At 39.0% G+C, this 12,664-nt stretch overlaps 1 protein-coding gene across 2 annotated transcripts in view; it reads left to right on the top strand.

Annotated features, from left to right (window-relative positions):
• The window catches only part of CNPY1 (canopy FGF signaling regulator 1), a 55,348-nt gene extending 42,935 nt beyond the window's left edge, over positions 1-12,413 (top strand). For both annotated transcript variants that reach the window (XM_035129686.3, XM_088654278.1), the window contains exons 4-6: positions 3,389-3,592; positions 5,219-5,315; positions 11,456-12,413. In XM_035129686.3, coding sequence (XP_034985577.3) covers positions 3,389-3,592; positions 5,219-5,315; positions 11,456-11,493 — 339 coding nt within the window. In that variant the 3' untranslated portion in view covers positions 11,494-12,413. The remainder of the gene's footprint in view (positions 1-3,388; positions 3,593-5,218; positions 5,316-11,455) is intronic.
• The last annotated feature ends 251 nt before the right edge of the window (positions 12,414-12,664 follow it).

Consider the following 12,664-nt stretch of genomic DNA (forward strand, 5'->3'; position numbering starts at 1 on the left):
TAGAGGGATTTTGGGGGGGGGGAGATACCATGTTAATTCTTGTTGTTTTGCAAAAAATAAATAAATGATAAGCTAAAAGTTTGATACAAAGTAAGATGCCTTTCTCTTCTTACAATGATGGCTGCCTTGTTATTCATATTTTAATGAGCTTACTATCTCTGCGACAGCTTTTTCGGGATGGAGTGAGGCCCACATCTCCGGTGTGACTACAATGGGAGTTGCTTTATTGACAAGTACCATTCAAAATCTTCAGAGTCTCCAAAGAAAGGCTTTCGTTTTCTGCCACATGCCTAAATGCTCCCCCCCTTTTTTATTATTGAGGCAATTTTAAAGCATCCTTAACTTTGGGAGGAAGGATGTTGCACTGGTAGTGGTCGTGGCTGTGATATATTTGTAGAGAAAGTCTATACGTCAGGGAAAGACATTTGGTTTAAATGGAAATTGCTGTTGCTTACTAATCAAACCTGGTTAGCTAAAGAACTGGCAAAAATTGTACCTATTTCATTTGTGGGATTTATGCTTGTGTGTGTGTGTGTGTGTGTGTGTGTGTGTGTATTATATATTTCTATATAATAATAGCACCCACATCTGTGTGCAAGGGTAATTCAATCTCCCAGCAGTTCTGTTTTTTTGGGGGGGGGGAGCTAGTCTCACACTGACTGAACTCTGTTCATTTCAGAAAGGGGTGGGGAGGGAAAAGTGGTTTGAGAAAAGGAAATGTTTGTAGTAACTGTGATCAGCCACTGTGCCAACCCTACACAGGCAATGGGGGTAACTGGGCTGTTTGTTTGTTTGTTTGTTTGCTTGCTTGTTTGTTTGTTTTGTCTGTTATCATATTTGTTGTAAACTTAGTTTTTATGTCATAAAAGTGCATTCCAGTGTCATAGGGCACAGACCAGCTCATGGCTAAGCATGCTTAACTGTCACTGGTGCCAATGGGACAGAAATATGCTTACTGTATGCTGGCATTGAGTTGCTGACTTTCATATTTTCGGAAGTTCTAATTTGTATGTCTCTAGTCTGAATCCCCTTGCAGTCCATTGTGGGATATGCTGCTTATCTGAGGTGTGTTTTTGGTACTTCATTGGGTTGGATTTAACCAACTGAGGAATATCTTCTGAAATAACTTTTTCCCCACTCCAAGCTTCGCAAAATACCCATCCTGCTGTTATGAAAATGCTACAGATCCTTTTTTAATCAGTCGGTTGAGATAGAACTTGTGCATAATTCTTCCTGCATTTTTATTTAGGCTTGAAAACTAACTATTAGTTTCATTTCCTATGTACTATTTTGTATGATGCCCTTTACTCAACCCAACACAGAATTAAACAAGCATTGAAAGCAATGACCTGGAGCACTCTTAACCCTGTATGAGACTGTAGCCATGGCAGCTATATGATGGTATAGTTGCGTCAGAGATAATAAAAACTCCCTGGACTTTAACCCTCATTATATCATTGCATCATGTGCTACTTTTGGCCAAATCCTTAGGCTCTGTAATAAGTTTTAGGCAAAGTTGTGTCTTGAAAAATGAAGACATTGCAGATTTCTAAAAGATGTGAAAGTAGCAGAAGAAAAGAAAAGCAGACAAGAAACCCCTTGTTTTATTATATCCATCTTGATTCTAAACATAATAAAGGAAGCTCCATTGAAATAAATGGAAATTACTTCCAAATAATGTCAGCGCATTTGACTTTCTAACCCCCAAGCCATAAGCGGGGGGGGGGGCAGTGTTGCTGAATTGCATATTCCACTTAATCTTTTGGGAACCATGCTGCTTGGTCACTGTTTATGTGCAAGTGTTTGTTTCTGTGTGAGAAAGGGAATGAGAGAGGAAGAGAGAGGGGAAGTATAATTCCATGTGTGCGCAGAACCACATTTTGGATAATCTGCTTAATTTACGAATTGGCCTTCAATATGGCGCTTGAAAATTTGCATCCAACATTTGCAGGGGGATAAAACCCACATCGTTCACTCTCCCGCAACTCACCCGCCCCCGCCTTAATGAGCAGCATTTACCTTTTTGTTGCTCCCAGTTTCCATCTAAAAAAAAAGAGTTAAGATTCCAAATGCAAAACGGGGCTGAGGCTGAAGGAGAACGTCTCATAAAAGGGCCCAGTTTAAGAAGCACAAGAGGTGGGGAGCGGAGGGGGAGGGGAGGAGGAGGAGGGGGAAGGAACCCTAAGCTTTAATTTTAATTCTTCTGCCTTTATTTATCTGATTTGTAGCCAGATGGTGGTGAAGCAAGGAACTCCTTTGTGTAAACGGAGCACACATATGAAAGTGCTTCTGTAATGTAATCATTGAGACCGGAAGGCTTCATACCGAGCCTGAAAAGAGACAATGGAGACTGGATATATCAACATTGCAGAAATCGAGTTCATTTGTGATTCAGTCCCTTTGACTATGGTTGTCATGATAACTTCCTACTTTGATCAGCAGAGGGTGGAGAGGGGGGGGAGAAAGATCTTCTAAAGGCCCAAGGATGCAGCCCTGTTGTTTACTGTGCACTTGGCTTCAATTCACGCCCCCTTCCGGAAGAAGCAACAGGGATAGGCGCATCTTGCACCTTGACCTGTCTAGACGGGAGAGAAGTTTTTTGTCCCGGTTTCCAGGGATGAGGGCTGCTCTTTGACCCCTGCAGCACTAGCTGTTGAGACCCTCGCTAAGTATGTAGGTAGCGTCTAAATGTTTTCCCCCCGAATTCTTGCTTAATTCTGAAGGAAGAGGCATGGGCGAAGACATGGGCCAGCTGCTGGAAAATAAAGCTTGAAACAGTAGAACCTGGGAGAAGCTAAATTTTGTAAGCGGCTATTTTCTTTCTGCACACCCCTGGGAGGCATTAAACAGCTGCATCTGAGTTGACGAACAGCAAGTAAGACAGACCAACTGAAGGACTTGGGGGGGGGGGGAGAGAGAGAGAGGGAGAGAGACTTTTTAGAAACTGCTCCCGTTAAAGAAGCAAAGCTGATTCCAACAAGAAATCTTTCAAGGGTACGTCAAGAAAACATGGGCCATGGAAAGTTGATTTTTCTCTTTTGATTTGCTGAGTCTTATACATCTTCTTTTAATAGCAAAATGTGCTTGCAAATCTAAAAGCTTATAATGGCACATTAGTCTATAAGGAATGCTTTATGAGAACCGTAGATGTTTAATTTTTTTTTGCAAGTGTCATCGTAGATTCAGCTGACATTTTTAATTATGTGTGTAATATAATATGGGTCAACAATTATGCAGATATGGAGATCTGCTGACATTGCTCTGTTTCTTTGACCTGTGTAAGAGCCCTGTGCTTGTAGCCTTTTGCTTTTGTAACATTTGGAAATTTCGGTGTATACAGATATATATATATTGAAAGAGAGAGATGTAATTTTCTCCTTCCCTTTAGGTTGCTTTTACAAAGTCAGAGACCTTCTTAACAGACATTTTGGAAAAGATATGTGATCGGATGAACGACTATCAACTTCAAGACGACCCAGTCACTAACAAAAAGATATTCAAGAGATATGCTCCTAGGAAGGATGAGCCAATCTACGCAGAATATAAAAAATACTTTTTTTATTCTGATGCTTATAAGCCCTTGAAATATGCGGTAAGACAACATAATAAACTGGTGACATTTCGGGCTGAATTGCTATTAGCATAATGTTTGATATTGTATATTAAATCACTTCACTCAACGTAAAGCCAGGGCTTTGATAATGCTACGTTGTTTCTGTAGGCTCTTTAGTACTTTGTAATTTATAACAACAAATGGTATGGCATGGTCTAGAGATGCAAAATCATGGCACACAGCACCTGTGTTGTCTAGATAGATGCTGTTGACTCCATTTCTGTGTAATTGGTTGTTTAAACTAGAATCTTTTTTTTTAAAGAAAAACCATCAGCTTTACTAGCAATTATTTTTCAGTGGTATAGATCAATACTATGTTGCGGCTCTGTTTTTTTAAGAAGTCGGCAACTGTGGTGATAGGGTAACAATCCAAATTAATTATAATGTAATTTCAAATCTTTATTTGCTGTTCAGAGTGGGAAAGGGCGCGTCTCCGGCTCTCCTTTCCTTGGGCCTTGTTGACAGGGTCCACATATATTTTTGAGGGCCTAGAGTGTGTTGAAGCAAGAGGGAAGGTCCCAAGATGGCCTAGCGCCAAGTTGTTCGCTTGTGAAAGAACACATAATTTTTTCCTGTACCAGGCATCATTGTACATTAGAGAATGCTCACTGTTCTGCTTTGTTTTTAAGTATTCAAAGCAAAGTGGTGGTGGCGGCGGGAAGCAGGAACCTCAATCCGAAACTTAGCCTGTGGAAGTAAAACTCATTGTTGTCAAAGGAATTTGCTTATAAGTACCAATGTCTTTAGATCTGGGGTGCATATGCAATTGTAGTAGCCACACTAATGTGAATTGCTCTTGTTTCCTGTGACATGTTGAAGCAAGTTATTGGATTTCAAGATCCTGTGTTTAAATTAATGTGCTAAAACTTTACCCCCCCTATCCCCGCTGTGACGTATTCTGACTCTAACCTTTGGCACTGGGTAAGAGTTGGCCATCCGCCACGGTGGATACTTGGCCTCCTGGTTAAACCCATTTGTTGTTATTATTTTTAAAGTGTATATGTTGGGGTTCTTTCCGCTTTTTCCGCAACCGATTTTGGAGTTTTGGGGAAAGAGGCATTTATACCTGTAAGTTTCAGACAAAATGGCCGAGGAGAGCTTTACTGCCTACCGCCCAGAGATTTTTCAAGTACAGCGCCCTTGTCCCTTTTGTACCATTTTGCAAAACATTAGCATTCTGCTAAAATGGAAAACCGTGTGCACAAATATGTGTGTGTGTGTGTATCTATACAAACACACATATGTACACACCCATAGCGAGAATGCAGGTATAATCATTTTTAAAAAATATATATGTATTTAATTTAAACTAGTTGTATCGCCATTAAAGCAGCTTGCATCATGAGGAAACAAAGTATAATCCTTAACAAAATATCATTATGCAAAGCATTGTTTTCTTTCTTTCTTTTTTAAAGGAACCTAAATAAGCATATATTGAAATTCAATATACTGTTAATTATATGGGGGGAATAGAACAATTGATCAGGGTGCTTCACAAGCAAACAATCCCAAACAGTCTTTGTGAGGCGGTTCTTCCCTTTCTGCTCTGTGTAAATGGTCTTGTTTAGTTCTTTGCTGGAGAGCTGCTATTTTTCTCCCTTTCAGTGCGAAACTATCATAGAACAGTATGAAGATGAAATATACTCACTTATCGCCCAGGAGGCAGACTTTCTGGCTGACAAGCTGTGCATTGAAAAATCAGGTACTGTGTCTGATGTAACATGTGCTGTTTTCTCTCAACAGCAACTCTCCCCCCACCTCCCCTCCCCTCCCCTCAACCCAGTTGTATTGCTTGGGTGCAGCAAAAGCGCTTGGGTAGGGGGGAGAATGTTCTGTAGATGGAAGATGCACTGACATGAACTGGGGGTAGAAAGTGGGATCCTCTAAACAGATTGAAAACCTGCTCATAAATTCTGTCATGCCACCATTTTTAAAAACGCCAAGCGCATGTGCTACGAATTTTCATCAAGTATTACAAGTGCCAGATTTCCCCCCCCCCATATGTGTGTCCATGTGTATGTAATAAATAGACAATCAGGTGTGTGTGTGTGTGTGTGTGTGTAGATAAATAGAGCCACATTTTGTATCACAACATATTCCTTACATACAACGCTTGAGGTTGCCATCATGAGCCAGTTGAGGCCAATGGCCCCAGATTTTAACGGTGCTGGGATGCACCCAGCTTTTATCTTTAGCAGTTGTTTCTTTCTGTGATATCCTGGGAGGTGGGGTCAGTGGAATACCGGTAGGAGCAAGAACAAATAAACACTGCAGCACTTCCAAAAGTATTTTGGTAGGCCACGTGCCCTTAAGCAGTTTCAAGATTGATTCCTGCTCAAATCACATTTTGTGGACTTCCTTAACCAAGAAAAGAATTGGTACTATTGCTTCATCGTTTAAATAGCAAATACATCATTCTGTAGTGTGATCCAGAAGTTTCTAACTGAAATAATGCCCAGATAAATTATTCCCTGTTAGGAATATTCATTCATGTTTGTCATGCATGCACCTTGCTTTTAGTTTTACATATTAATATTTAAGGCCAAGAAGGCAATTCTGTTTAATCCATTTCTGTCAAATTCTAAAGAGATTTAGACCAGGCTTCACTAACCTGGTGCCCTCCAGGACTCATGGGTGTTGTAGTCCAAAACATCTGGAGGGCAGCAGGTTGGGGAAGGTGACATAGCCTTTGGATAGAAACATTTTAGGAATAATGAGTGAGTGAAAGAGTATGGGTGGAAATGTACATCTAACAATCACTACTATAATATTTGACAGGCTTTTAAGGTTCAAAATAACTATTATTAATTTCCAAATTAAGGGATATTAAAAGTTAAACGTTGATGGAATTTAGGAAGTGTTCATAGAAGTTTCTTTTCTGTTTTTAAGTAAATATGTAGGAGGACCAGAAAAGTGTAACTGTTAAAAAGTCTCCATTGCGACACCCACAGATAAATCATTTAAAAAACAAAGTATTCCAAGATGTTTCTTTTTATCAGGGCATCGTCTATATTGCTTTTCTTAAAATATTAGAAAGGGCAAAGATTAAATGTTGTGTTCAGAACTCTGCATGCACTTCCCATAGTCTGTTATTTCCCTACCTCCAAGCTATATGGAGGTGAAGAGAAAAGGGCATTGAAGAGTAAGTGGGAACTGGGTGAACGGTCTGAGCAGATTTTCTCCGACTCACTGATCTAACTCTCAAACTGGCCCGTAGTTTTAGGGTGAAGTAATTTGCTGTCACACTGATGCCAAAAGTATATTGCAAGTTGTGTGTAATGAATTCTGTTTCCTGGGACAACTGGCAAAGTAAGCTTTTGCTTATGAAAACCCATGCCAAAGTAGGTTAGTAAACCTGCAGCCTGTGCACAATTACACAGGTGTCAGTCCTATTGAACATAGTAAGATTTACTTCCAAGAAAACTTGCACCAGGTTAGGCATCGGGTTACAGTAGTCTTTAGTCTTCTTTCTCGTCTCTTCTGGCTAATTTCATAAATCACAGCCTCCTTGGTCAGTTATGTAAATGTATATGTATACAGTATGTATATGTATATGTATACACACTTTTATTTCATTTTAATAAAAGTGTATAAAGTTATCCTCGGCATTCTGATTTCCTTTAAAGAACCCCCGGGAAACTGACTTGCCTCATGAGAACTTGGGTTTACTATCATCGCACTCAACGGGACTCATTTCCACATAATCCTGTTTAGAATTGTGGCTTTAGATTGCAATTCAAAGCAGGCTTACTTGGAAGCAATTTCTTCTGAAATCAATGGGTCTTCAAAGAAGGCACAGTTGGGACTGTGGCAAAATACAACCAACGCCAGAAGGGAAAGGGGCAAGCCTTCACATCGGCTGGAGAGATTCAAATGTTTGGATCCTGCGGAACCAAATAACTATCAGAAGTGTTTTCTGAAATAAATATATGAGAACAGCAGCGGTAGTTTTGCTGTTTTTGGCTGGACCTGGCTTGAGAGGGGACAAGAAAATACAGTGCTAGAACAGAGCAGTCCTTGTGCCTGACCTTGTAAAATCTCGCAGGACTGCAAACATGGCAAACATGCTAAAGAGAAACTCCAGAAATGCAAAGGAGAAAGGAAAGCAGCCAGCCATACTATCTGACTCCCGTTTCCATATGGGGAAGGAGAAAAAGGAGTTTGACATTAAAGAGAGCATCCAAACACATTTCTAGAGAAAAACGTTTAGTTTTAAAGAAAGAAAGAAAATAAGAGAAGCCATGGCATTCAGCTTTCAGATTAATTCAGATCTACAACATCATCAACGGAGGGAGATAAAACTGCTTAGCTTTAGGGAAGCCAGAAGCATCTCAACTTAGCTTCTGGTAGGGAGGGAATCTGATTCCAAATTGGCAGGAGAATCACATCTGAAATCAGAGAAGTATAAAAGTAAAGTTCTCCGGGAATCACTGCACAGAGGCACTACATAGAACGGCCTAAGTGCCAAAATATGGGGAAATCCTTTTTATGCTTTCCCCCAGCTCTATTATCACTTTACAACTTTGTTATAAATTTGTTTTGATGCTGGCAGCCATTCCCATCTGCTTGCAGCTTGTGTAGAGGTAAATATACTCAAGAAACTGTTTTCGGTGTGTGCAGAGCTTTGTGAAACATGAGCGCTTTCAGTCAACCAAATGGCCCACAAAAAGACTTTGCCCATGGCAGTTCATGGGGCTGTAAATTTCACTGGAAAATACAAAATATAAAAAGACAGTGCAGAAATATTTTGAAGTGTAGCACAAAGCAAAATTCAGAGAATGTGATGTTATTTTGAGGGGCCCAGAGCAACGATAGCTTGTGTTGATATTACTGTGTTATCTTTTGCGTTGTATGAATGGAAAATATTCAGGGTCCTCAGTCTTGATGCAAGGGGTAAAGAGGGAAAATGCGCAGACTCCCTAAGAATTTGTCCACTTGATGCTACTACCAGTATGTCAGATTCAAGAAACATTTGCTGTAAAGATATACTGGCATTTCTTTGCATGTTTACATGACATTTGTGTTCCTTGTTGACTAAAGAGAAAGAAGAAAAAACCTTTAATGAAGTGTGTTAAAATGATGAAACTGTTTGATATAGACAACCGTGGATCAGTTATCTGTCAAAAGTTTTCTTTGATCTCACTCAAAATCTCTATACTACACTTTTCACAGATAGGGAATTAAAAAGAATGAAACACACAATGTGTGTTCTTTTTCCTGTTTTAGTCTGCCACTCCCTTCTACTTAAGCAACAGGGAGCTGTTTCTCAGGTTAATACTTGTTTTCTCTTTTTTCCATAAACTGGAAGCTGAGATTTGCCACAGGACCATTGGTCTTATAGGACCTTATGATCTTATCTTGCAATGAGTAGTTGTCCCTTTATGTATCACAGTCTAGAAGATTTTGGAAAGGCGGTGGATGGAAGGTTTACGTAAATGACAACCTTTGTCATATCCTTGCTTTCCTGTTTACCCCTTTACAGGGAGCCAAGCTAATTACACTGTTTATTGCAATTCAAATTAGGAGACTGGCCAAGGATATTCTCTAGGTTAAGCTATGGACTTTCATCAGTAGATTTACCACGGCAATATAATACACTACTCTAGATTTCAATTGCCCCCCAAAGTTATCATTAAGGTAACATAGAGACTTCCGTTGTAATAATCGCCTTCACATGCTCATAGCTCTGCAAAATTATTCTCTTTGGCTGGAGTTTTCCATTCTCATCCCAAAGGTGAATATATTTATGTATGTAGAAAGCTTGAGCAGAAACCATTCATGCATTTTTGAATTGCACAAGGGTAGAAAAATACATCCATTCTGCTACAGAAGCTGGATGTTTCCACTCCCCCCCCCTCTCTACCTCATTCCAACATGTCTATTATTCCTCTAACAGCAGAGCTTTGAAAGTTGATGCTTTCCAGGTGACTAGTCCTCACTGAGAGTTGCTCTTCAGGATGATTTGCCAAGTCCAAAGCAGTAAGAGAGAATTCTAAATAATACAGCTCTGTTTTTGTACCTGAATTATGTTCACGTTTCCGCTGCACTAATATTTTTTGGGACCGGAGAATAAAGAAGATGTATTCACTTCATGGGTGTAATTTTTTAATGAAACTTTAAGGAGTTGCATAATTATCTCCCCTCGCCTTTTGGAAAACAGTTTGGAAATGCCCAGTAAATGAATACAGTGTTTAATTATAGTCCTGTTCTACAAACTCAAGCTTTGCAGGAACAAACATTACGGTCCTACCCTGTTTCCCCGAAAATAAGGCATACCCATAAAATAAGCCATAGTAGGATTTTTACGCATTTGCGCAATATAAGCCATACCCCGAAAATAAGACATAGTGATAGGCGCAGTTCTGGAGGGCGCCAAGGAAGAGGCGAGGCTGGACGCGTAATAAAAAATAAGACATTCCCTGAAAAGAAGCCATAGTGTGTCTTCTTGAGGAAAAATAAATATAAGGCAGTGTCTTATTTTCAGGGAAATACGGTACTTGAAAGACCTTAGTATAGCAACAAATCCATTGTAATTGGTTTCATTTCTTTTTCTTCTGAACTAGTAACCATTTACTTATTGTGTGACACTGAAATTTCTATTTTGAGTTCTTGCAGGGGAAAATTGCTTGCTTCAGTAAACCAAACATACCCATGTAGTTCGCTGGAGTACCTGTTGCCAAGTAACCTAGGCAATAGGACACATTCCAAATAATTAGGTTCACAGTGCAACTCTTTACATGCCTACTCAGAAGCAAGCCCCATTTAGTTCAATGGGACCTACTCCCAGAATCTCTCAATTCTGGTTTCGCTTTCATTTTTCCAGTCTTAAGTTCAGATCTTTATATTTCCATATCAGTTTGCAATTTTAAAAAAAAGTTCTCACGAAAATTCATCAGTGAATTTGTCTTAATATGCACATTTTGCAAAGAATTTTACCCTAATATAATGCATGTTTATACATTATTTTCACTGTATACATTTTTATGCACACTTTGCCCTAGTATATGCATTTTAGTACACATGACTTAGCTGGACAGCTGCATCTCAAAATTCAGAGAAGTGCAAATTTCAAGGAATGGCTATGTTTCAATTATTGTATTATTGTTATTTTTTGGAAACTGAGATTTAGGCAGGTTCACCTTTAAATGCGAACCAAAAAGAATCTATTTCCCTATCCCAGATAAGTGTGTCTTGGATTGCAGCCATAATTTTTAGATAACTTTCATATGTCCACATCTAAAAAAATTCTTCGTTTTCTAAGCTTGATCTTCTTGATATGTATTTCAAGGCAATTATTTTCCTTGAAGAAGTTTGTGCAGTGGGAAAACACAGAATGGGACAATGCTGTAGAGTTCATAATGGAAGGAGGGAAACCCACATCAAATCAAAAGAGTTTTTTTATACATCCCTTCACCTGCCGTTTGCTCAAAGCTCAAAACGTCCAGAGAGCTACACACCTTTAGAAGTACCAGTAGTTTTTTTAGTAATATACCCATAACAAAAGTAAAAAGGTTGTGAAGATTTGCCAACGTGAATCAATCAATATACAAACTGGGTTGCTCTGTTTTATGGAGCCATGCCAAATCAGGCAAAAAGATCCGTCTGCTATCAAAGTAACATTGACAGATTTCTATGATACCTATAACCTGCCATCGTTCTTTGATCAAAATGTATGTCAGGATTTAGCATATTCTACATAGTTGTAACCCTGGCAAGCAATTTATTGCAAAGTCGTGGCCAAGAGATTATGCAGCATGAAAAAAATGAGGAAGTTCTGCAATTGTAAGAGAATCGAATTGCTGAATACTTTAATGACACGTAACATTGTCCTTTCTCATTCAGGTCTTTGTCCCAACCCCGAGATGCACAGTGAACTCTAGAACTGCAGTTCTGCTGCTATTACAGATGAAGAACGTCAAGTGAAATATCCCTACAATTTCTGCCTTCCATTAACCCTTATCTTTGTTTATGGTGGGTGTTTTTTTTAAAGGACATCCACCTTGATACTGATAATTTAAAGTTGCCATATGCACCATTTATTGAAGACACTGGACTGGGACCTCCTTAACTAGAATGGTCAGTGGTGAAAATTATTCCCAAGACTGTTGTGTCAGTCATGCTCTTTTTCAAGAACCCCAATGCCTCGTAGTAAGAGAATTTGTTAGCTCATTGGTAGAATGGTAATTCTTGATTAACAGAAGATGGCCACATGGATTGAAGCAAAATTATGGTGGTGTGTGTTGTTAATATCTTGTTTTAGCCGGTGTGGTTTTTCCAAGTCATTGTGAATATATGAACCAATAATAATAATAATAATAATAATAATAATAATAATAATAATAATAAGGTTCAGGGCTCATCTTAGACTGCTAATGACACTGGTGTTGTCACACTGAAGTTAACAGAACTGCGCCAGTTTAAGTAAATGTCAGCTGGTTCCTGTTGCTATAAATCAACTCTTTGGCAGAAGCTTTCTCAACACACCATCCTTTAGAAGTGATCTGATTTAAAGAAACTTACTTTGTTTAGAAGAAACCATTGACAGAATTTTGGGTGCTCTAGATATTGGAAGAGATTACTGAGCAAAAAGTCTATCAAATAGCAGAATCTCTTGTCTAGGGGTAGAATCCAGCCAGTCCATATGGCAGTTGCTTCTGTTCCTTGCACGCAAAACCAATGAAAAGGTGGAATTTAATGTGATCACCGTAAATTGCAATCAGATTGTAAAGAGGTTGCTTCAAAATGGGAAAATATCAGTGTGCCCCTGACGCTTCTTGCACCAGTAAACCGTGTCTAATAATTTTCTTTGATTGGATGGTATTTTATTACTAACTCGCACAATATGTGTGTTTATGATTTTCAACACTTTATAATGATAAAAGCCTCTTGTTCAGTAATTGTTGCTTATAGCTACTCTCAAACTTTTTTTCCACTATTTGGTAAATTCTTACTGAAGTTTGTTCTACTCATGGATCAAACCACATCCCTCCCTTAGTTTTAAATAGAAGGGTTAGTGTGCAAAAATATTGTCTATATTTTGAAATATGAGGT

The sequence above is a fragment of the Zootoca vivipara genome, chromosome 11, assembly GCF_965207765.1.
Source record: "Zootoca vivipara chromosome 11, rZooViv2.hap1.1, whole genome shotgun sequence".
NCBI classification, from domain to species: Eukaryota; Metazoa; Chordata; class Lepidosauria; order Squamata; family Lacertidae; genus Zootoca; species Zootoca vivipara.